At 38.4% G+C, this 25,481-nt stretch overlaps 7 protein-coding genes across 7 annotated transcripts; 1 reads left to right on the top strand and 6 right to left on the bottom strand.

The window, feature by feature from the left end:
• Nucleotides 1–454: 454 nt before the first annotated feature.
• LOC100374139 (histone H3-like) lies at nt 455–882 on the bottom strand. The gene has a single exon (XM_085502920.1). The coding sequence runs from the start codon at nt 863–865 to the stop codon at nt 455–457; it is 411 nt and encodes a 136-aa protein (XP_085359046.1). The 5' UTR covers nt 866–882.
• A 1,781-nt stretch (nt 883–2,663) lies between these two features.
• LOC146739345 (histone H1.8-like) lies at nt 2,664–3,194 on the bottom strand. The gene has a single exon (XM_085502721.1). It carries the CDS (start codon nt 3,183–3,185, stop codon nt 2,664–2,666), a length of 522 nt encoding a protein of 173 aa, XP_085358847.1. The 5' UTR covers nt 3,186–3,194.
• A 407-nt stretch (nt 3,195–3,601) lies between these two features.
• LOC100376481 (histone H1.8-like) lies at nt 3,602–4,141 on the bottom strand. The gene has a single exon (XM_085502720.1). The coding sequence runs from the start codon at nt 4,139–4,141 to the stop codon at nt 3,602–3,604; it is 540 nt and encodes a 179-aa protein (XP_085358846.1).
• Nucleotides 4,142–7,302: 3,161 nt separating this feature from the next.
• On the bottom strand, nt 7,303–7,833 carry LOC146739344 (sperm-specific protein PHI-2B/PHI-3-like). The gene has a single exon (XM_085502719.1). It carries the CDS (start codon nt 7,786–7,788, stop codon nt 7,303–7,305), a length of 486 nt encoding a protein of 161 aa, XP_085358845.1. The 5' UTR covers nt 7,789–7,833.
• A 7,244-nt stretch (nt 7,834–15,077) lies between these two features.
• On the top strand, nt 15,078–17,573 carry LOC100367272 (uncharacterized). Its single transcript, XM_002736833.3, has 3 exons — nt 15,078–15,343; nt 15,780–16,013; nt 16,205–17,573. Exons 1-3 carry the CDS (start codon nt 15,096–15,098, stop codon nt 16,365–16,367), a joined length of 645 nt encoding a protein of 214 aa, XP_002736879.2. The 5' UTR covers nt 15,078–15,095; the 3' UTR covers nt 16,368–17,573.
• LOC146739343 (uncharacterized) lies at nt 16,461–21,861 on the bottom strand. The gene is made up of 11 exons (XM_085502717.1): nt 21,786–21,861; nt 20,980–21,284; nt 19,659–19,895; nt 19,452–19,545; nt 19,005–19,222; nt 18,411–18,914; nt 18,106–18,289; nt 17,561–17,818; nt 17,249–17,420; nt 16,916–17,064; nt 16,461–16,618 (listed from the first exon to the last, which is right to left on the bottom strand). Exons 1-11 carry the CDS (start codon nt 21,859–21,861, stop codon nt 16,461–16,463), a joined length of 2,355 nt encoding a protein of 784 aa, XP_085358843.1.
• A 5-nt stretch (nt 21,862–21,866) lies between these two features.
• LOC100366593 (histone H3-like) lies at nt 21,867–22,277 on the bottom strand. The gene has a single exon (XM_002733052.2). The coding sequence runs from the start codon at nt 22,275–22,277 to the stop codon at nt 21,867–21,869; it is 411 nt and encodes a 136-aa protein (XP_002733098.2).
• Nucleotides 22,278–25,481: the final 3,204 nt, after the last annotated feature.

Here is a 25,481-nt window from a genome sequence, read left to right as displayed (position 1 = left end):
GTCTTTTAATTACTACAATAGCCAGTTTGCAAATTGAGACCAAATATATGGCTGTGGTTTCTTATGATCAATACTTTTAAATAATATTCATGAAATATGCCTAAGTCGAAACATCGATAACGTTATTGGCCTGTTTGGTACGCAGTACGTACGCTTTACCGCGTTTTCATTAATCCTCTACAGTGACAAGTGATAGCATGGGGTTTATAGAATTCCTCGTTTACGGTCCTAATTTAAAATTTCGTGAACGCATTGCGGCATTTGATTACTTTAAGGGACAACTGAACAACGTAGATTTATTTTGGGGTGTTTTCTTTTATACTTGGAGAATTTTAAACTAAGAGTTTATTCTCTGAAACTTAACCAAACTCACAACACAACGGTAGTTCTCTTTTTGGAGGATGAGGTGGCCTTGAAAAGGGCCGTTTGATTTGTGTACACCAAGGCATACGATTTAAGCACGTTCGCCACGGATACGGCGGGCAAGTTGGATGTCTTTGGGCATGATGGTGACACGTTTGGCGTGGATAGCGCACAAGTTGGTGTCTTCGAAAAGACCGACAAGGTGGGCTTCGCTGGCTTCTTGCAGGGCCATGACAGCGGAGCTCTGGAAACGAAGGTCGGTTTTGAAATCTTGAGCGATGTCACGTGCTAGACGCTGGAATGGAAGTTTACGGATAAGGAGCTCGGTGCTTTTCTGGTATCGGCGGATTTCACGAAGAGCCACGGTACCTGGCCTGTAACGATGAGGTTTCTTCACTCCTCCGGTGGCTGGTGCGCTCTTACGGGCGGCTTTGGTTGCCAACTGTTTACGTGGTGCTTTACCACCGGTAGATTTACGTGCGGTTTGCTTGGTACGTGCCATGTTAATGCAATATTTCTTCTATTTCAAGACGAAGGATATTTATTGTGTTTGAAAAGAGGCGGCCATTATTTATATTATTCAGTGTGCATAATAGAAATGATTTGATTGGTTAGAAATAATTAAACGTTGTGTAGTGATTGGTCAGTAATGAACATCTTTGATTGGTTATAATAAACGTAATGTCATTGGCTGACATTCGAGAAGAGAGAATCCGGATTTGTACTCTAGCTCAGCTATTTTATACGGCATTTTAAAACTCTGTATGAAAATTACTTAGGCACGCGGAATTATGTTATTTTGTCAAATCTACAACATGTAATGCATGTAACGAAAACAGTGAGATTTCAAGATAATCTGCTAGGTGTAAATTTATATTCTCCTGGCCAGATGATGGTATATTATTGTTGTTCGGCGCACTGGCTTCAGATATAGACTGACAGGAAAAATGCATTCCATTGATACGACCACCTCTGTCTGCAAAATCACGAATAACATATTGTATTACCTCGGTTTCCCGTTTTTAAACACTTGAGAACGATGTATGTTTCGGTTTTGGTATCTGTATCTCCCTTTCCAAGCAAAATGTATTTAATTTGTTTCATTTCGTTGCATCACGAAAAGATATCCATGACTTATAGATTGTGTTTCCTGTTTTCTTTTTAGGCATCTGTAATATATGGGGCTTATGGTTTTGAAGTATCGTGAATAACAAATTCTGATACGCAAAAAAAATATAAACTGGCACCATGTATTCAGTACATCAGTTGCAGGATTTGGCGCCATTTTTTTGTAAATACAAATGAACTTGTTCACACGTTTACTTTCAATGGTGGTTGTTGGTATATGGGTTTTGTTACTATAGTGATTGGCGTGCTAATTTTAAAACCACTAGTATAAACGTCAAATTCTGAATGTGTACTACAAAGGAGTGTGAACGTGTCACTGCAGCGAGTCTCAAAGACGATTAACGCCTCTGTCTTGTATAGCCAAGAATAAGAATGACACTCTGGTACATGGAGCTAAAAAAATGTCTCCATAGTCAGTAGCACCAACTTAAAATACTACATAACGCGCAGGTATAGCCTTCATGAATTATACCACATCATTCTATGCAAATAAAGTTACTGTATCACTAGTGTTTATTTCGGGCATATGGGATGCGGTGTAGATGTGAACATATCTGAAAGTATACTCAATTATTTAAATAAAATATTTCCCATATTTTACACAGAAGTGAAAGTGTCAAACTTGTTCCACCAAATTAATTATTTTATTCGGAAATTCCGCCATATACTGTGCGTGGCCGGGGGAAAAGGCAAAGGCAATAATTGCACACTATCCTGTTGCAAGACGTGATCTTACAAATACGGGTTGTATTTCTTTTTAAGCAATCATGGTGTATCACATTACTTACTAAAATTATCCTACACTGGGGTATTTTAGCCACGTTTAATAAACTTTATCCGGGCTGGTCAGACAGGATTTTTTGCCCACGGGTATTCAAAGTATTCAACCCACTCACTTAGGTCTGGAGTACCGCCGAGGGCGCAACTCACGCGATTCGACAGGCAAAGCCGAACGATGTACGCAGTATATTATTATAATTGATTTCACGTTTATTTCAACACCCCCCGTGCAATCGACTGAGCTTATGTGAACATGTTACTGCCACAATAATCATTACTTTATTATACACTAACTTTATTAAAACACAACATTGACTTATGACGGTATTCCCTCTCGGAGGATGTGATGGCCCTGAAAAGGGCCGTTTTGTTTGGATGCATTATGTGCATTATTACTTTTTAGTTACTTTCTTAGCTACTGGCTTCTTTGGCTTCGCCGTCCTTTTGGTAGTTGTCTTCGTGATGGATTTCTTTGTTGTTGCTTTCTTAGCCTTTGGTTTCGGTGACTTTTCAGCCTTCTTTTTGGATGTAGCAGATTTGGGTTTCTTTGTCTTCATCGTGTCTTCCGGCTTCTTGTCTTTCTTCGGGGTCTTCTTGACCGCCCTTTTCTTTGGTGTCGTCTTGTTAACCGATTTCTTCTTAGGCTTCTGTGGAAGTTTACCGATACGAAGACGATCACTTACGCCATTGGCATGCGAGTCCTTTGGACGTACCAACATACCGGATTCAAGACCAGTTTTGAGAGCGCGGCGTAGACTAGAAGTGAGGTGAGTAGGACTAACGGTGGTGTAGTGAGTCAGAATATAAGCCTTGATGGCTTGTACAGAAATTCCCTTTCTGTCTTTTAGCGTCGTGAGTGCTTCTAGAACCATATCCATTGTCTTAGGATGACTTGCTACTGCCTTCGTCGTCATGACAGGTTTCGATGAAGCGGAATCAACCATGGCGAGGATTACTTACTACACTGAATATTTTAGTCACGTTTAATAAACTTTATCCGGGCTGGCCAGACACCATCCCAGGATTTTTTGCCCACGGGTATTCATAGTACTAGTATTCAACACACTTGGGTTTGGAGCACCGCGGAGGTAGCAACTCACTCGATTTTGAAGCTACGAATATGAACGAATACATGTTTGATAACACGTTTATTTCAACACCGCCCATACAATCGACTGAGCATATGTGAACATGTTACTGCGACAATAATCATCACTTTGTTAGACACTAACTTTATTAAAACACAACATTGACTTATTACGGTATTCCCTCTCGGAGGATGTGATGGCCCTGAAAAAGGCCGTTTTGTTTGGATGCATTATGTGCATTATTACTTTTTAGTCACTTCCTTAGCGACTGGCTTCTTTGGCTTCGCCGTCTTTTTGGGAGTTTTCTTCGTGATGGCTTTCTTAGCCTTTGGTTTCGGTGACTTTTCAGCCTTCTTGATCTTTTTGGATGTAGCAGATTTGGGTTTCTTTGTCTTCACCTTGTCATTCGGCTTCTTGTCTTTCTTCGGGGTCTTCTTGACCGCCTTTTTCTTAGGTGTCGTCTTGTTAACCGATTTCCTAGGCTTCTGTGGAAGTTTACCGAGACGAAGACGGCCACTTACACCATTGGCATGCGAGTCCTTTGGACGTACCAACATACCGGATGCAAGACCAGTTTTGAGAGCACGGCGTAGACTAGAAGTGAGATGAGTAGGACTAACGGTGGTGTAGTGAGTCAGAATATACGCCTTGATGGCTTGTATAGAAATTCCCTTTCTGTCTTTCAGCGTCGTGAGTGCTTCTACAACCATATCCATTGTCTTAGGATGACTTGCTACTGCCTTCGTCGTCTTGACGGGTTTCGATGAAGCGGAATCAACCATGGCGAAGTTCTACGAATGCTTTGACTGAATACGAATATCAGGAGGCGCTACAATAGCAGCGTTGAATGAAATTTATCAATGGAGACGGGACTTTTATGTACATTTTGCCGAACGTCGGAGAAGGCACATGTGTGAATTGGTGGTGCTGTCAACACGGTGCCAAATTTGTTTTTGTGTTTTGTGATTAAAATATGATTTCTTCACTATAAAGGAATGTGAATACAAACCCACTGTATCAAACGAATAGTGAGATGTCAGACTTCATTCTGGTATGAATATATCCGTTATGTTTAATGTGACGTTGAACTAAATCTAACTGACAATGTTTGTGTTCTGATTTGAATTTCTGATATATTTCATATCATTGTGGAATAAAACTGCTCACATATGAATTACGTGCGCAGATACCGTTGCTATGGATATTGTTGTCTGAATTGGATCACTATATCATGTTTTATTTCTATTTGCAAGAGTTTTCCCGTCCGTCAGAGATTCAAAATGGCGTCCTGCTTGATATTCTTCCTTGACCAATAAACAAATAGTTAAAGAGAAGCGTGAATTGCCCGAGTAGCAAAATAAATGTCGGCTTATTCAATTTGCGAAAGAAGCAGGGTCAATATTCAATCAATATTACATATGTACTGCAGTTTATTTTGATTCGTCTCTGAAATCAAAATCGGTATTTCCACAACCCATATGCAAATGAGGTCTGAGAGCAAACAAAGTAGTCCCTTCAGGAGTACCGTTTTTCTAAATAAACAATATTTAGAAGTACAATATTTTCCCCTTGGGGTACATGAATATACTTGCCGAGTGAAATGAAATTTGAACAACAGTAATGGTACTTTTAGGCAGTCACTTATTTTGAGTCAAACTAATTTGCATAGCACCCATGCAATAATGTTTTCGGTATTTTCACGGTCGATATGCAAATGAACATGTCAGATGTACATCACATAAAATACTACGATTGGGAGAACTTAATGTATGTTGATCACCTGGAAATTGAGTTATATAAACCATGAAGGGCTCTGGAAAGACCCACCTGCAGTAAAATCAGCGATTACTATAGAGCCGCAACCGTTGAACATCGAGATACCTGGAGGTTTCTGCTGGCGACGTTGCAGCGTTACTGAGTTTCAAATAAAGATTATTAGCGTCAAATGAGCAACATTTTAACCGGTAACCAAGACTCATTCAATCCACGACCAGCAAGCAATATCACAAAAGAAGTTGTAGCTTGCAGCTCAGCGACGACCGCTGTCGACGAAAGTCATCCCGTCTGTGGAGTACCCAGTTGCACGGCTTGTTTGCCAATGCACAATTCTGTGGAGGAACTTTTAACTTCAACATAAACTGTGTAATAGTATCATAATCGTCCAGTTCAAGTTCTGGCTCTGTCGTGGCCCCAACTAAACGTCCACGAGTAATTTATTCGGACAGTGATTCAGATTAGACATATAATTATTTTATTTCCACACGAGTTCTACACTGGAACGCGCTGCTAGGGCGTAACACTGTCTTGGAACATATTAATGGACAATGTGGTTCCCCGATCTAAATTCCATTCGATTTGTTGCACGTTCTTTCTTTAATATGAAATAATCAAATATGGAACATATGTAATAATAACAGAACCCCACACCCTCCCCGTGGCTTTCGTTGCGTATGGAAGTTATTTTCACTCGAGATGTGGTGTATTCGCTTCGCTCGTGAAAGTACGGCCACAGGATACACCGCATCACTCGTGAAAATAACTTCCATACGGTATGACGGTACATTATTGTTGTTTGGCGCACTGGCTTCAGATATAGATTGACAGAAAAAAATAAGTTCATTGATATGACCACTTTTGTCTGTCAAAATAACGAATAACATTTTGTATTACTTCGTTTTTAAACATTTGAGAACGATGTATGTTTCGGTTTTGGTATTGCTAAATTTAATTAACTTGTTTCATTTCGTTGCATCACGAAAAGATATTCATGACTTGTAGATTGTGTTTCCTGATATCTTTTTTCTGAGTATGTAATATATGGGGCTTATGGTCTTGAAGTATCGTGAATAACAAAATTTGATACACAAAAAATATAAACTGACACCATGTATACAGTACATCAGTTGCAGGATGTGGCGCCATTTTTTGTGAATACAAATGAACTTGTTCACACGTTTACTTCCAACGGTGGTTGTATGTATAAGGGTATTGTTGCTATGGTGATTGGCGTCCTAATTTTAAGACCACTATCACAAATGTCAAATTCTGAATGTGTACCACAATGAAGTGCGAACGTGTCACTGCAGCGGGTCTCAAAGACCATTAACGCCTCTGTCGTGTATAGCCAAGAATAAGAATGACACTCTGGTACATGGAGCTAAAAAAATGCCTCCATAGTCAGTAGCACCAACTTAAAATACTGCATAACGCTCAGGTATAGCCTTCATGAACGATACCACATCATTCTATGCAAATAAATAATCACTAGTGTTTATTTCGGGCATATGAGATGCGGTGTAGATGTGAACATATCTGAAAGTACACTCAATTATTTAAATAAAATATTTCCCATATTTTACAGAGAAGTGGAAGTGTCAAACTTGTTCCAACAAATTAATTATTTTATTCTGAAATTCCGCCATAATCTGTGCGTGACCGGGGGATAAGGCACAGGCAACAATGTCACAGTGGAAGTGGCCCAGGTGGTAATAATGGCACACTATCCTGTAGCAAAACGTGATCCTACAAATACGATGTGTATTACTTTTTAAGCAATCATGGTGCATCACATTACTTACTACACTGGGGTATTTTAGTCACGTTTAATAAATTTTATCCGGGCAGGTCAGACACCATTCCAGGATTTTTTGCCCACGGGTATGCATAGTATTCAACACACTTGGGTTTGGAGCACCGCGGTAGTAGCAACTCACGCGATTTTGAAGCTACGAATATGAACGAATACATGTTTGATAACACGTTTATTTCAACACCGCCCGTGCAATCGACTGAGCTGATGTGAACATGTTACTGCGACAATAATCATAACTTTATTAAACACTAACTTTATTAAAACACAACATTGACTTATTACGGTATTCCCTCTCGGAGGATGTGATGGCCCTGAAAAGGGCCGTTTTGTTTGGATGCATTATGTGCATTATTACTTTTTAGTCACTTTCTTAGCGACTGGCTTCTTTGGCTTCGCTGTCTTTTTGGGAGTTTTCTTCGTGATGGCTTTCTTTGTTGTTGCTTTCTTAGCCTTTGGTTTCGGTGACTTTTCAGGCTTCTTGATCTTTTTGGATGTAGCAGATTTGGGTTTCTTTGTCTTCACGTTGTCTTTCGGCTTATCTTTCTTCGGGGTCTTCTTGACCGCCTTTTTCTTAGGTGTCGTCTTGTTAACCGATTTCTTAGGCTTCTGTGGAAGTTTACCGAGACGAAGACGGCCACTTACACCATTGGCATGCGAGTCCTTTGGACGTACCAACATACCGGATGCAAGACCAGTTTTGAGAGCACGGCGTAGACTAGAAGTGAGATGAGTAGGACTAACGGTGGTGTAGTGAGTCAGAATATACGCCTTGATGGCTTGAATAGAAATTCCCTTTCTGTCTTTCAGCGTCGTGAGTGCTTCTACAACCATATCCATTGTCTTAGGATGACTTGCTACTGCCTTCGTCGTCTTGACGGGTTTCGATGAAGCGGAATCAACCATGGCGAAGTTCTACGAATGCTTTGACTGAATACGAATATCAGGAGGCGCTACAATAGCAGCGTTGAATGAAATTTATCAATGGAGACGGGACTTTTATGTACATTTTGCCGAACGTCGGAGAAGGCACATGTGTGAATTGGTGGTGCTGTCAACACGGTGCCAAATTTGTTTTTGTGTTTTGTGATTAAAATATGATTTCTTCACTATAAAGGAATGTGAATACAAACCCACTGTATCAAACGAATAGTGAGATGTCAGACTTCATTCTGGTATGAATATATCCGTTATGTTTAATGTGACGTTGAACTAAATCTAACTGACAATGTTTGTGTTCTGATTTGAAATTTCTGATATAGATCATATCATTGTGGAATAAAACTGCTCACATATGAATTACGTGCGCAGATACCGTTGCTATGGATATTGTTGTCTGAATTGGATCACTATATCATGTTTTATTTCTATTTGCAAGAGTTTTCCCGTCCGTCAGAGATTCAAAATGGCGCCCTGCTTGATATTCTTCCTTGACCAATAAACAAATATTTAAAGAGAAGCGTGAATTGCCCGAGTAGCAAAATAAATGTCGGCTTATTCAATTTGCGAAAGAAGCAGGGTCAATATTCAATCATTATTACATATGTACTGCAGTTTATTTTGATTCGTCTCTGAAATCAAAATCGGTATTTCCACAACCCATATGCAAATGAGGTCTGAGAGCAAACAAAGTAGTTCCTTCAGGAGTACCGTTTTTCTAAATAAACAATATATAGAAGTACAATATTTTTTTCTTGGGGTACATGAATATACTTGCCGAGTGAAATGAAATTTGAACAACAGTAATGGTACTTTTAGGCAGTCACTTATTTTGAGTCAAACTAATTTGCATAGCACCCATGCAATAATGTTTTCCGTATTTTCACGGTCGATATGCAAATTAACATGTCAGAAGTACATCACATAAAATACTACGATTGGGAGAACTTAATGTATGTTGATCACCTGGAAATTGAGTTATATAAACCTTGAAGGGCTCTGGAAAGACCCACCTGCAGTAAAATCAGCGATTACTATAGAGCCGCAACCGTTGAACATCGAGATACCAGGAGGTTTCTGCTGGCGACGTTGCAGCGTTACTGAGTTTCAAATAAAGATTATTAGCGTCAAATGAGCAACATTTTAACCGGTAACCAAGACTCATTCAATCCACGACCAGCAAGCAATATCACAAAAGAAGTTGTAGCTTGCAGCTCAGCGACGACCGCTGTCGACGAAAGTCATCCCGTCTGTGGAGTACCCAGTTGCACGGCCTGTTTGCCAATGCACAATTCTGTGGAGGAACTTTTAACTTCAACATAAACTGTGTACTAGTATCATAATCGTCCAGTTCAAGTTCTGGCTCTGTCGTGGCCCCAACTAAACGTCCACGAGTAATTTATTCGGACAGTGATTCAGATTAGACATATAATTATTTTATTTCCACACGAGTTCTACACTGGCACGCGCTGCTAGGGCGTAACACTGTCTTGGAACATATTAATGGACAATGTGGTTCCCCGATCTAAATTCCATTCGATTTGTTGCACGTTCTTTCTTTAATATGAAATAATCAAATATGGAACATATGTAATAATAACAGAACCCCACACCCTCCCCGTGGCTTTCGTTGCGTATGGAAGTTATTTTCACTCGAGATGTGGTGTATTCTGCTGTACTTTCACTCGCTTCGCTCGTAAAAGTACGGCCGCAGGATACACCGCATCACTCGTGAAAATAACTTCCATACGCAACGAAAGCCACGGGGAGGGTGTGGGGTTCTGTCATATTATGCCTCGTGGAGTCCACGAAACATACTAGTATTGACATATAGAGCACTAAATTATTAACAAATCAGTTATGCGGGAGTTTTTTGTATTATAAAAAGGGTTCATTGTTTTTTAAATACATGTAATATAATTTTATTGGAATGAGTAATTTATTCATACTAAAATAGTAAACTAGTGTAGCTATACAAGTTTCGTAGCGCGTGAAATTCGAACGCATTTTTTTAAGGCGCCGTTCGTATACTGATCGAACGTCTTCAAGTTATCCTGTGAGACAAATACTATAAAACCATTTGTTTTCACTGGTATTTTATTTTATTTCATTTCGGTTTTAAGTTCACGAACTTGGAAACAATGAGCTCTATTGTTATTATATATGTTTATGTAAATTGTACTCACTACAATGTAACATCAACGATATTGGGAAATTATAAACCGTCGGATAATAATTACAATACTTGTTTTCTAGTTCAATGCGAGATCTCGCGTATTGCGTGCACGGCGCAGCCCAAATGTCTACTATGCTTTCTTTAACGTGTGATTTAACGCATACCGCGGGATCTCGAGAGGAACTGACGGAAAATGGCGTATTTCAGCTGACCGCAGCATTACCATTTTAACAAATATGAATAGTATGTATCCTGTTGCTGCCGTTCCCATATAATGGATCGTTGTGTAATACACATTTTTAAGACACAGTGATTTGTAACGGTATAACTCTTCTTGAATGGTGTTTTGGCCCTGAAAAGGGCCGTTTGATTTGGTTGAAGTATAGGGGTTTTACTGGAGAGGGTATTGCTCAGAAATGTCCCGAATGATGTTAATAACTGCCTCATCATCGGTTTTTCCATACAGATCCCTCCACTTAAATTCGTCCAAATACCTTGGTAACATGTTCCTAGGAACGCTCTTCATCCTCCTTAGCTTCCCCTTGTTGGAATAACTTTCATCTGGACTGACCATCTATGTGTCTTCATTCTTTAGCTTGGTGCTGCAGACTTCACGTAAACAGGTGCAATAATTGACAAGTGATTGACGAGAAACTCCAGTCTCAGCACTGATCTTCTTTGTCGGGTAGTCCATAGCCCATTTTAAAATTATTTTCAAAAGAACGTCCAAACGTAAACGTGATTTGGAAAAAAACGATCCATGTCTAATTGACAATCGGTTTCGAAATTTTTCGCAATCCTTATTTAAACATCGCCAAGTAAATCCGTCAGTACAGTTTTTAGCGGGTGCCAAAACCATAGGCCGAACACAAGAAAGACAATTTTGCTCCGTTGCCAAAAGCCTATGTTCCTTGAGGAATGATATGGTTTCGTCAATACCACGGATTGCGCTAGCCTGTCGATAAAAGGCCATATTGAACTAAACGAAATAGAAATGAAAATAGCAAATTTAAAATTGAATTCAATAGCAAACCCGAAGCCGAGTGGAATTGAATTAAAAGTTATGGAATCATTAGTAGAATGGAATAAAGAGTTTGAATAATAAATCTAAAAGTATGCTAGGAAAAATAAACGAGCGTGTTTGCTACTAGGAGTACCCGAGTCGAAGAAGGTCAACAGACCAATAATGGTAATGTGAAAAACTTGCATGTTTATACACCCTTCGAACCAATGGCAATGGAGGTACTACTCCTTCCAACCAATAGTAATTGTTTATTAATGTCTTTGGCGGTATTTTCCCGCAAAAATAACTTACCTTTTCGGTATGATCGAAAAAAAAAATGAATGTAACAAAGAATGTAACACCTCCAACAAAGAACATAACACCTCAAACAATACTTGCTAATCGAGGCGGCGCGTCAGACGCTGCCATCCAGCGCCCTGCTTCACACTTAATTTCACACTACTTATGGCGTTAAAATGACGGGCCCATTCATCTCTGACTACGTTTAGTGAGCCTCAATCGAGAAATCGTACATTTACCCAAAGACACTAGGAAAGTGTTTTTGATTTATCTTACATCTTGGTTTTTATACATGCATATATGTATATGCAGTGTGTTTATTTATATGTCTAAGTACAGACAATGTGGGTTTTGTTCCGTTAATTAACGCAGATTTGCATTAAAAAGGCAGGCTTCGATAATTTTCATTTTCAAAACGAGACATATGCTCCATATGTGCAACACAAGTACGAAATAAGTCAGTTCATACACAAGTATTACAAATAGTTGCAACGCTATGCAAATTTGTTTCTGATGCATTGATGATGTCTGGTAGAAGTGGATGGTCGCGTCCCATGACACCAAAGCAGGCCATTGTTCTCAGTTATTAACACGTCAAATTCAGCGCGTTTCATTCATTTTTTTGGCGTACCACACTATTTTATACTTCCAGGAACAGGACAACCGAATGCACATTTGAATGAGTGAATTTCAGTGACTTTGGTACGTGTTATGATTTCTTATGTTGTGTGTTGCGTATTGATGACATCCGGTAGAGGTCAGTGACCGCGTCTCGTGACCCGCAAGTGACCCTTTGTCGTTGGTAATTAACATAAATTGGCGGGCTTTTTTTGTAAGTCTGTTTGGGTACATTTTCAACCCAAACAATGTATGAGCGCCCTCTTGCGACGTAACGTTCATGAAACATAACAGCGATAATTTTAGCAACCGAACGAATTCAATATCTGTGACGATGGTCTCATAACAATAATATAATGGCTCCTATGAAGTGTGGTCAACACTTGCCAAATAAATTATTAAGTAACTGTTTCATTTCATATCAGGTAAATTTGAGATCGCATCTTATTCAATTTTCGAGCTATACAATTTTTTTGTAGGGTGCCACTGATACTATAAACCACAGTCCCTGGATAGAGGAACTGTGTCTAAACGTATAAAGACTTACGATGATGTGTGATAGGAAGCGTTTACAGTCTTCTAGTTACTACAATAGTCAGTTTGCAAGTTGAGGCCGAATATGTCGATGTGGTTTCAATATGATCAATGATCAATATTCATGAAATATGCCTACGTCAAAACAACACAACACAGCGGTAGTTCTCCTTTTGGAGGATGTGGTGGCCCTGAAAAGTGAGATTTCAAGATAATCTGCTTGGTGGAAATTTATTTTCTCCTGACCAAATGACGGTATATTATTGTTGTTTGGCGCACTGGCTTCAGATATAGATTGACAGAAAAAATGAAGTTCATTGATATGACCACTTTTGTCTGTCAAAATAACGAATAACATTTTGTATTACCTCGTTTTTAAACATTTGAGAACGATGTATGTTTCGGTTTTGGTATTGCTAAATTTATTTAACTTGTTTCATTTCGTTGCATCACGAAAATATATTCATGACTTGTAGATTGTATTTTCTGATATCTTTTTTCGGAGTCTGTAATATATGGGGCTTATGGTCTTGAAGTATCGCGAATAACAAATTCTGATACACAAAAAAATATATAAACTGACGCCATGTATACAATACATCAGTTGCAGGATTTAGCGCCATTTTTTGTAAATACAAATGAACTTGTTCACACGTTTACTTTCAATGGTGGTTGTTGATATATGGGTATCGTTACTATGGTGATTGACGTCCTAATTTTAAGACCACTATTATAAACGTCAAATTCTGAATGTGTACGACAATGGAGTGCGAACGTGTCACTGCAGCGGGTCTCAAAGACGATTAACGCCTCTGCCGTGTATAGCCAAGAATAGGAATGACACTCTGGTACAAGGAGCTAAAAAAATGCCTCCATAGTCAGTAGCACCAACTTAAAATACTACATAACGCGCAGGTATAGCCTTCATGAATTATACCACATCATTCTATGCAAATAAAGTATCACTAGTGTTTATTTGGGCCATATGAGATGCGGTGTAGATGTGAACATATCTGAAAGTACACACAATTATTTAAATAAATATTTCCCATATTGTACAGAGAAATGGAAGTGTCAAACATGTTCCACCAAATTAATTATTTTATTCTGAAATTCTGCCATATTCTGTGCGTGACCGGGGGAAAGGGCACAGGCAATAATGTCACAGTGGAAGTGGCCCAGGTGGTAATAATGGCACACTATCCTGATGCATGACGTGATCCTACAAATACGATGTGTATTTCTTTTTAAGCAATCATGGTGTATCACATTACTTACTACACTGGGGTATTTTAGTCACGTTTAATAAACTTTATCCGGGCTGGTCAGACACCATCCCAGGATATTTGATGGTCTGAATTGGCCGAATTTCCGCTTGATTTTGTGCTCGAATTTCATTTGTTAATGCATTTGAATGTTACTCAGTCACACCGGTATGCTCAATGTCTTCAAGTATCTCCTGTGACAAATACTGTAAAACCATTTATTTTCACTGTTCTTTCATTTCATAACTTTGATAGTCAAACCTCGGTTTTAAGTTCACAAACTTGGAAACAATGAGCTCTATTGTTATTATATACGTTTGAAATGGAATTAGTAGTAGAATGGAATACACATGGGTACAGTATGCAATGTTATTATGGTGTTCATTTCGTTACTGCCAAACCCATATCATGCATGCACTATGCATATTCATATTCGGGTTTGACACTGGCGACGTAACGTTCATAAAACATAACAGCGACAATTTTAGCAACGAATTCATCTTTCAATATCTGTGACGATAATCTCATAGCAATAATGCAATGGCCCGTATGAAGTGAGGCCAACACCTGTCAAATAAATGATTCAGTATCTGTTTCATTTCATTACAGGTAAATTTGAGATCGCGTCTTATTCAATTATGGAGCTTTACAATTTCTTTGTAGGGTGCCACTGATACTCTACTCGTATAAAGGACTTACGATGATGTATGTTAGGAAGCTTTTACAGTCTTCTAATTACTAGTCAGATTGCAAGTTGAGGCCGAATAATGGATGTGGTTTTTTATGATCAATACTTTGTCGCGTCTCATTCAATTTTCGAGCTAAACAATTTCTTTGTAGGGTGCCACTGATACTCTACTCGTATAAAGAACTTACGATGATATATGATATGAAGAGTTTATAGTCTTTTAATTACTACAATAGCCAGTTTGCAAATTGAGACCAAATATATGGCTGTGGTTTCTTATGATCAATACTTTTAAATAATATTCATGAAATATGCCTAAGTCGAAACATCGATAACGTTATTGGCCTGTTTGGTACGCAGTACGTACGCTTTACCGCGTTTTCATAAAGTGCCTGTGAAATGCCTACTATTTTATGGCTTATATTACACTTGAAATATATACTAGTATGAATCTTAGTAGTTGTATGATCACAGAAAATAAATTTAACGCCCAAAAGTGCTTTTTAGTTACCCCTTGCCACACAGCCTATTGCACGGTCGCTGAGCTAATTAAATATTCATTACATTTGCTTAACGAAAATACCATGGTGACGTCACCATGTGCTAACGTACTGGCAACACGCAATGGAAGTCGTTCGTCCAAGCAGTGTTTCATCGTCGATTTCGTCCTTGTCTGATGACACAGACACTTCAAATTTCTTAGATTATGAGAATGATCAATGGTCTACGGGAATGATGGGTGAAGTTGGGCCATATAGGTTTGAACCTTACACAAAAGGCGGAAATTCTGACGACGGCTCTACTGCCAGCGAGGCTGGCTCCAGCGACAATGAAAGCGATGACGTTCAGCACAGAATAGAAAATACGCATTGGTAAGCACCATTTTCCGGTTTCATGGGTCAGTAATAGAATTTCATTCGTGTTTGGGAAGGAATGATTGTCCCGAACGTGGTTATTCCGCATGCTAATGTCCGGGGTTAATGTGAGCGTTGTCTGGAAAGCGTGGCCTGTACCGACAGCAGCCATTTTGTTTACATAATAGTTTATGTACTTGTTGTAATAACGGGAGACACTTGAGTTGATAATCAAACATGTAAATAAAGGCCACAATACGTAGTTCTAGTGCGATTGGAGAGGAGTCCACATAGCTGTCGACTGTTTTTGCATGTTTGGCATATATATATTTATATTTATTTTTACATACAAAATTTTATGTTCAAAATTTTGTTTCCCGAAATCATCCTCCAAAAAGAACGAACGTCTGGCGGTTGTAATAGTACAGTCAATTTATTTGTTTTATCCAAATAGGTGCACTTGTAGTAACTGTGTTGTTATGCCTACTGCAATAGAGTGCGTTTGTTGCCGTGGCTTATCACAGGTTACACTCAAGATGGAGGAGTGTCAGCATGAAGTCAGTTGTATTGTAGGGCATCCGGGGTTTGTATCTGTGTGTCTTGATGTGTGGGTGTTACAAACTGCATATTATCAGTATATGCAACAATATGGTGGGACACAAACTGAAGACGAAAATAGGATTCATGAGTAAGTAAAAACTTTTGACTTGACAAAAGTATATATATTTATTTATTGACACACAATGTGACCCAGTGGCCTGCCAATATTAGTAGCTGATAATAGCAAAAATGTTGTTCTATTTTCCTTTCCTTGACCATGAAACACAAATTTCCTAACATTAAATTTATCTCACTATAAATATGTTTTCTTTATTGCAGAAAATACAGATATATTGCATATCGACAACTAGTGAGATGGTGTTGGGGTTACTTAGGAAAAGATGTAAGAGTGACATTACCAGCCTGTGCAGTTCAAAAAATAAGACAGACTTTTCAATCTAAAATTTACAGAGGGTTTAAGTTGCCACAACTACGTGCATAAAGGTGTATGATGCTACACAAAATTATTTACAAAATATTTATTACACAATGTTTTAAATGCTATTTACACTAGACAACAATGCCCATTATAATTTTATTTAGAATATCTTGTGATGTGTTGCTGAACAGCATCATCTTTTTTAGGTTTGGTAAACTGGCTGTTTAGTGGTTCAGGCACTGCACCAAGACGTGGTAAAATAATCTGGCCTCTCACACACTGGTCCATTTCCAATAACAGCTCATCCACATAACCTGTAGAGATAGAAAAAGAGTTTACTACTGTTAGTTATTGTATTTTTCTGATGATGTCACTGTAAAAAATAGTTTGAGTATGTGTGGGAATTTTTTTCATATATATTTTTTTACTGTTATTTTTTTTCAAAAATGTTCTTTGTGTGGATTCTAATGGTCAACTTCTTAGGCCAAGAAAAAAAATACTGGTTAATTTGTTTTCTAAAATCTATGTGTAAGGAGGCCTTCTGATTTTGTATTTACAGCATTGTACACACTTTTGTGTTTATTTATAAATGTTTTATTTATTACACTTACCATAGGTGCTATTTTGATTAATTTGCCTGACAATGTAATCACCACCTTTATATTTTGGATATTTAATGGAAAACTGTCCTTCTCCGGTCCTGGTTCTGGCCTGCACTTTATTACTGTTTTCATTAAAGTGCATAGCAGCTAATAACAACCTATTTTTGTAAAAGAAAAAAACATGTCAACTGGCTTATGAAAATAAACAAACTGGTACTGACATTCTGGTACAATATTAAATGTAATTTTTGTAATTGAAATGGCTAATGATGGAAATACCAGTCCAAAAGTAAGCAATTCGTTTTATTCCTAATAGCAGGATTTTCCATTCTAATACCTCACCTTGACAACATTCCATTATAAGAGTATGCCAACATCTTTGGAGCAAACTGTATGACCAAGCTGTGGAATCCCTCTAAACTGTAGGTTTGGTACAGCGGCGACAGTTTTCTTACATCATTACACAGGTGTGTATTTGTAATTATATCTACTAATTTTTCACATGCCTTTGTACCTAGTGAGTGAAATAAATCGACCGTCACATATGGTATATGATGATGAGAACATTAATTTTGTAATTTGTCGATCCACTACTCTGTTTTAACTGTTGTGATGGGTCATTTACTTTTAATTTGTAATAAAATAAATTCTTACTTGGTTTCAACCATTCTTTTTGTCTGTCTCTTCCATGCAATGGTCCATGCCTACATTTTGGAAACAGCTCACCATGACCTGAATGTTTATTCTGGACATGGTTTGCTATAGATTTCCATTTGGCTGCTATCATCTCCCCGTCTCCACTCGGAGTTGACAAGGAGCACCAATACATATGATTTACCAAACTCCTTCTCCATAAACCAACATCTTCACATCCTTTCAGTTTAGACAGGGCATTGACCTTTTTCTTCAAACCTGATAAAAAATATTATTGTGTAATGTAGTTTTGATATTTATTGTGTTTTTGGAGGAGGGTATGGCAAAGGGAATATACTGTGTTGGTCCAACTATTTTAACAAATTACAGCAACATTGTTTTTAGTAAAATAATCTATTAAAAATAGCTAGACGTTTCGAACAATGGCTCTTTATCGATAGCATAGAAGGAAATGAGAAACATTTCACATTTTTCAAAATGTTTCACATTTTCACAGTTTCTAATGGTTTACCACTTGGAGCATATCAATAATCATATTTTATTACCTTTGGCCACATGCCATACGTCATATTGATGCACTGCCTCAGGTATCTCCTCTCTTATGTATTTTCCAATCTGTCTGTGCCTGTCTGTTATCACCACACCTATGTCAGCGTGTTCCTTGAGAAATGCAACACTCCTTTTCAGTCCCTCCATCTCCATGTGGTAACTTCCACCTACTTCATTAGACTTGGTATGCAAAAAAAACAGAATTAAAATGTACTGATATTCAACAAACTTTCACATTATTACATTACCAGTAACAAGAAATATTTGAAAACAATTGAGCAATAAAAAAATATTCACCAACCTGAACCAACTGGATATCGACCACTTTATTCATTTGAAGTTCCATGGTAGTATATGACCCATACTTTGCAGAATGTCCAGGGCTGTCTGCGCGACCATCACCTCCAATTACTAGGGGATCAAAATCCCTGAACTCCCCAACCAGTCTGTCTTGATGTTTTTTCCAGACTGAGAGTATGGTAGGGTGCAAGTAGTCATTCTGAGGATTAAAATATGTCCGACTTGTAATGGCCTTGCAGTTGAAGTGTCGGAATACTTTCAAAACTTTCCCAATGTTGGCGCCGGCAAAGAGAACTGCTGCGGAGAGGAGGATATTTCCAGCTGGTGTATTTTGAATAAATGGTTGGCTACACCATTCTCTCAAATACCCACAGGAATCACATTGCTGGTTGATGACCACACATGAACCAATGGTTTGTTTAACAGTACCACTGGTCTCACTTCTACATGCAACACATATGCTGAATAGCTGGAGAAGATTGGTTTCAAAAACTATCAGTTTTTGCTGCAATTTCAAATTACAATTTATTTAAATATTCATTTGATATTGTGTCAGAATATATCTTTTATTGATGACTTACTGATCTGAGGTAGCAGTAGTATTCATGCTGTAGTCATCTTCCATTTCACTTCCATCAAATTCACTTGGATGGTACAAACTATGATTCTTCTCATCATCATTGTCATCTTCACTTTCCAGTGATTCATCATCACTATTTACAGGGGTAGATGTACACAGTGCAGGTTTTTCTGCATGCATGTTGCATTGAATGGACTGTGTTGAGAATTTTGGTTTGATGTTTGTCTGTTGACCTAGACACAAAAATGAACAAATATGAATATTCAAAATATTAGATTTATTGCTGCTTAGTACCAAAACATAAAAGTTATGTAAGGGGTATTTGAAATGAAATATTGTACAGAAGAACGAAGAGTAAAAATATGTGCATATTACCAAATTACTTCATTTTCTCTTCCAGATTTCAAATTGGTAACATAAACTTTCTCAATATGTTTATTATTAATCCATTGATAAACTCACCTCTGGTTCTAGTTTTTACAGTTTGTGTTTGAAATGATGTTGATTTGGTCTTTGTTATATTAGTTTGACAGCCTACTGTCCTGGTCTGTATGCACTGAAATATAAATAAATAAACAATGACTGTTGATAAAGGTACGTTATGAATAAAACACAACTGTGTATACCAGAATATTTCCATCATAATAGCTACTGATTACGACGACTTACATTTTGACGGGATATAATTCCTGTTTGTACATGGACATCATTGGTGGCAATCAAAGCCTGTGTTCCTGTTGTAACACGGTCTCCATTTTCAGGTTGATTATAAGCCGGTTCTGTTGACATCTCAACAACATCGGAATCACAGCCCAGCACCGTGTCAATGTTTCCATCGATGCCTCCCAACAAATTTGGCGGTATATCCACAGATTGACTCGGATTATCTAACATAGCATTGATCACCTGAGAAAACCAGGAAAAAATGTTGAATGCGGGATTTTTACCAAAATAAAAAAACTAGGTCATTCGACGCGGACCCCATTCGACGCGATACACAAGCCTCGCGTTTTCTCAGTGAATACATTTGTTGTCGGAAAAATCGGACGAATAAAATTCAGTACAGACATATTCAAAATTATTTGTTTACAATCAGTTCGAAAAAATAGCACCGACAACTCGCTACGACACCACGCGGACAAGCATGGTTATACCGTATTGGGTCAGTATAGTTCTCAACACAGTGACTAAAAACACCTCTTTCAAAAAATGTTGTACGGTTTTTTGGCATATTCTGTTTCAATAAAATTATTATAAAAATTACAGATTTTTGGTGGGTTATTTTCACTTTCAGTTTATTTCGGTGATCTCATCATAGAGAATTATCGGCTGACGCTGGGACGGCCACAGACCCGGTCGTGTATTTCCCTGGTTTTCAGACAAAAACTATAGCCACTTCACACAATTACAATTACCCAAAAAACACATACTCACGACCGGATGTGATCAGAACTGTTGATTCCGATAGTCATTCAACCATAGCTCGGATGAACGACATCCGCTGTTCACAGCTAAAGCCGGTCAATTTACACGCACCCCACTACGTTACTTTACACATAGTACACCATGGCGCAGAGAAAACGAACCAGAAAAGTTGCACTGATTTTACTTTTGACGATTACAGCATTCAAAAAAGGGAACCGGGACCAAAATTACGTACTCATAAACTTACGTCCCCCGGTATTATTGACGCAGAGCCAGTCCCGAATCAAAAAACGATTTTTTTATACTGTCCTCAATTGACAGACATCAAATTAGTTGACCAATAAAACACTTTGATTCACGCAACCGCTTGTTTTTGTTTTGCATTTTTGGACTAGCAGTTGCAAAACAAGTCGCGTGTTTCAGTTCCCGACCGGAACTCCCGACTCCACTAATAAGAAACTCAACAAAAATAAAATAACTATGCATATACATCTACTATCGCCGAAACGTATATTTTCACCCATAGAAAAAACAGAAGAAACGACAAATCGACAAGAAAACTTACCCGGCATCTCTCTCTTTTTGCATATGAAGACCGTAGTTTTGCGGAACATTCTTGCTGCTTATAAATGGTCGGAACAGCGTCTGGCTTCAACTTTTTTTTGTTACCAAAACCCATCTGTTCTCTAATGTAGTCGGACAGTGGGTTCACGAAGCTATCTTTCGAAAAATGATCGCTACAGACAACATTATAAGGTTTTGGTTCGTCCCAATTTTTCCGCGTTGATCGTACGGCACGCGTCCATTGACGTCTCCTCGGCTCATTTGGGAATGAAAACAAGGTTGCATCTTTGGTCGTGTTGTTACAGCCTCCGAAAGCGCACCGTCTCACCAGATTATCGGCTTACTGACACCCAACTGCGTAATACTGTTTACAATCTCAGAAGTCAGTACACATCCTGTGTAAACAATTTCTCGGCAATGTTCGTACAGCCGAAAAAAGTCGACCAAAACGAAAAAGAGGCGTGTCATAATTACTGAATGCGGGGCCGTGTTTTCCCGATACGCGCGCGAGTTATAAAAGTGAAAGTGGCATAAATCATCAATATGGGCAAGTCAGGGCTTAAAAACAAAAGTTGATAGTAGGCATTTCTCAGGCACTTTATTAAAATCCTCTACAGTGACAAGTGATAGCATGGGGTTTATAGAATTCCTCGTTTACGGTCCTAATTTGAAATTTCGTGAACGCATTGCGGCATTTGATTACTTTAAGGAACAACTGAACAACGTAGATTTATTTTGGGGTGTTTTCTTTTATACTTGGAGAATTTTAAACTAAGAGTTTATTCTCTGAAACTTAACCAAACTCACAACACAACGGTAGTTCTCTTTTTGGAGGATGAGGTGGCCTTGAAAAGGGCCGTTTGATTTGTGTACACCAAGGCATACGATTTAAGCACGTTCGCCACGGATACGGCGGGCAAGTTGGATGTCTTTGGGCATGATGGTGACACGTTTGGCGTGGATAGCGCACAAGTTTGTGTCTTCGAAAAGACCGACAAGGTAGGCTTCGCTGGCTTCTTGCAGGGCCAGGACGGCGGAGCTCTGGAAACGAAGGTCGGTTTTGAAATCTTGAGCGATTTCACGTACTAGACGCTGGAATGGTAGTTTACGGATAAGGAGCTCGGTGCTTTTCTGGTATCGGCGGATTTCACGAAGAGCCACGGTACCTGGCCTGTAACGATGAGGTTTCTTCACTCCTCCGGTGGCTGGTGCGCTCTTACGGGCGGCTTTGGTTGCCAACTGTTTACGTGGTGCTTTACCACCGGTAGATTTACGTGCGGTTTGCTTGGTACGTGCCATATTGATGCAATACTTCTTGAAAATATACTTGAAAAGAGGCGGCCATTATTTATATTATTCAGTGTGCATAATAGAAATGATTTGATTGGTTAGAAATAATTAAACGTGGTGTGGTGATTGGTCAGTAATGAACAGCTTTGATTGGTTAAAATAAACGTAATGTCATTGGCTGACATTCGAGAAGAGAGAATCCGGATTTGTACCCTCGCTCGACAATTTTTTGTGGCTTTTAAAACTGTATATGAAAATTGTTGGATTACATAGGCACGCGGAATTATGTTATTTTGTCAAATCTACAACATGTAATGCATGGTAACGAAAACAGTGAGATTTCAAGATAATCTGCTAGGTGTAAATTTATATTCTCCTGGCCAAATGATGGTATATTATTGTTGTTCGGCGCACTGGCTATATTTATAGGCTGACAAGGAAAAATGAAGTTCATTGATATGACCATTTTTGTCTGCCAAAATAACGAATACCATATTATATTTCCTCGTTTTCCCGTTTTTAAACATTTGAGAACGATGTATGTTTCGGTTGTGGTATCGCTATCTCCCTCCCGAGCAAAATTTATTTAACTTGTTTCATTTCGTTGTATCACAAAAAGATATCCACGACTTGTAGATTGTGTTTTCTGATATCTTTTTTCGGAATCTGTAATATATGGGGCTTATGGTCTTGAAGTATCATGAATAACAAAATCTGATACACAAAAAATATAAACTGACACCATGTATACAGTACATCAGTTGCAGGATTTGGCGCCATTTTTTTGTGAATACAAATGAACTTGTTCACACGTTTGCTTCCAACGGTGGTTGTATGTATATGGGTATTGTTGCTATGGTGATTGGCGTCCTAATTTTAAGACCACTATCACAAATGTCAAATTCTGAATGTGTACCACAATGAAGTGCGAACGTGTCACTGCAGCGGGTCTCAAAGACCATTAACGCCTCTGTCGTGTATAGCCAAGAATAAGAATGACACTCTGGTACATGGAGCTAAAAAAATGCTTTCATAGTCAGTAGCACCAACTTAAAATACTGCATAACGCTCAGGTATAGCCTTCATGAACTATACCACATCATTCTATGCAAATAAATAATCACTAGTGTTTATTTCGGGCATATGAGATGCGGTGTAGATGTGAACATATCTGAAAGTACACACAATTATTTAAATAAAATATTTCCCATATTTTACAGAGAAGTGGAAGTGTCAAACTTGTTCCAACAAATTAATTATTTTATTCTGAAATTCTGCCATAATCTGTGCGTGACCGGGGGATAGGGCACAGGCAATAATGTCACAGTGGAAGTGGCCCAGGTGGTAGTAATGATACACTATCCTGTTGCAAAACGTGATCCTACAAATACGATGTGTATTTCTTTTTAAGCAATCATGGTGTATCACATTACTTACTACACTGGGGTATTTTAGTCACGTTTAATAAATGTTATCCGGGCAGGTCAGACACCATTCCAGGATTTTTTGCCCACGGGTATTCATAGTATTCAACACACTTGGGTTTGGAGCACCGCGGTAGTAGCAACTCACGCGATTTTGAAGCTACGAATATGAACGAATACATGTTTGAATATCATATATCAGGAGGCGCTACAATAACAGCGTTGAATGAAATTCATTACTGGAGTCGAGATTTTTATGTACATTTTTCCGAACGTCGGAGAAGGCATATGTGTGAATTGGAGGTGCTCTCAGGACACCGTGCCAAATTTGTTTTTGTCTTTTGTATTTAAGATATGATTTCTTCACTATAAAGGAAGTAAATACAAATCCTCTGTATCAAACGAATAGTGAGGTGTCAGACTTCATTCTCGTATGAATATATCCTCGTTTCCGTTGCAATTTCTGTTGAATTCGTTATGTTTTATGTGACGTTTAACTAAATCTAACTGACAATGTTGTGGAATAAAACTGCTCACATGTGAATTATGTGCGCAGATACCGTTGCTATGGACATTGTTGTCTGAATTGAATCACTATATCATGTTTTATTTCTATTTGCATAAGTTTTCCCGTCCGTCAGAGATTCAAAATGGCGTCCTGCTTGATGTTCGTCCTTGACCAAGAAATTAAAGTATTAACAATGAGTTACGCGGGAGTCGCCCGACACCCTGTCAGGGTAATAAAATTCAATATCCAAAAACGATGATTTGTACTACAGTACACTATCACGGTGTTCATTTCGTTACTGCCAAGCCCACTTGGGTTTATGTGGCATGCCATGGTCAAACACAGAGGGCGCATTGTTACACTGTGATATATTATCATAACCATAAGCGGAAAACTCAAATATTCTATAATTTCTTTTCGGGTTTCACACTTTTTGGGTCAATTTTCAGCCAAGACGTAACGTTACGTTTTAGCAACGAATTCAATACATTTGACGATGATCTCGTACCAATAATGTAATGGCCTCTATGAAGCGTGGCCAACACTTGCCAAATAAATTATTTCAGGTAAATTTGAGATCGCGTCTTATTAGTATTCAATTTTTGAGCTACTAGTATACAATTTCTTTGTAGATTGCCACTGATACCCGTATAAAGACTTACGATGATGTATGATATGAAGCGTTTACAGTCTTCTAAATACTACAATAGTCAGTTTGCAAGTTGAGGCCGAATATGTGGCTGTGGTTTCTTATGATCAATACTTTCAAACAATATTCATAAAATATGCCTACGTCAAAACCTGGTTATCGTTATTGGCCTGCTTGGTACGCAGTACGTACGCTTTACCTCGTTGTCGTTATTCTTGCGAAATCTCGCGTATTGTGCGAACGACGCAGCCCAAATGTCTACTATGCTTTATGTAACGTGTGATTTAACGCATACCGCGGGATCTCGAAATGAACTGACGGAAAATGGCGTATTTCAGCTGACCGCAGCATTACCATTTTAACAAATATGAATAGTATGTATCCTGTTGCTGCCGTTTCCATATAATGGATCGTTATGTAATACACATTTTTAAGACAAGGACACAGTCATTTGTAACGGTATAACTCTTCTTGAAGGGTGTTTTGGCCCTGAAAAGGGCCGTTTGATTTGGTTGAAGTATAGGAATTTTACTGGAGAGGGTACTGTTCAGAAATGTCCCGAATGATGTTAATAACTGCCTCATCATCGGTTTTTCCATATAGATTCCTCCACTTAAATTCGTGCAAATAGC

Source organism: Saccoglossus kowalevskii, chromosome 8 (genome assembly GCF_978046115.1).
Source record: "Saccoglossus kowalevskii chromosome 8, keSacKowa6.1, whole genome shotgun sequence".
In the NCBI taxonomy this organism is placed as follows: domain Eukaryota; kingdom Metazoa; phylum Hemichordata; class Enteropneusta; family Harrimaniidae; genus Saccoglossus; species Saccoglossus kowalevskii.
This window is presented reverse-complemented; position numbering and strand designations above follow the sequence as displayed.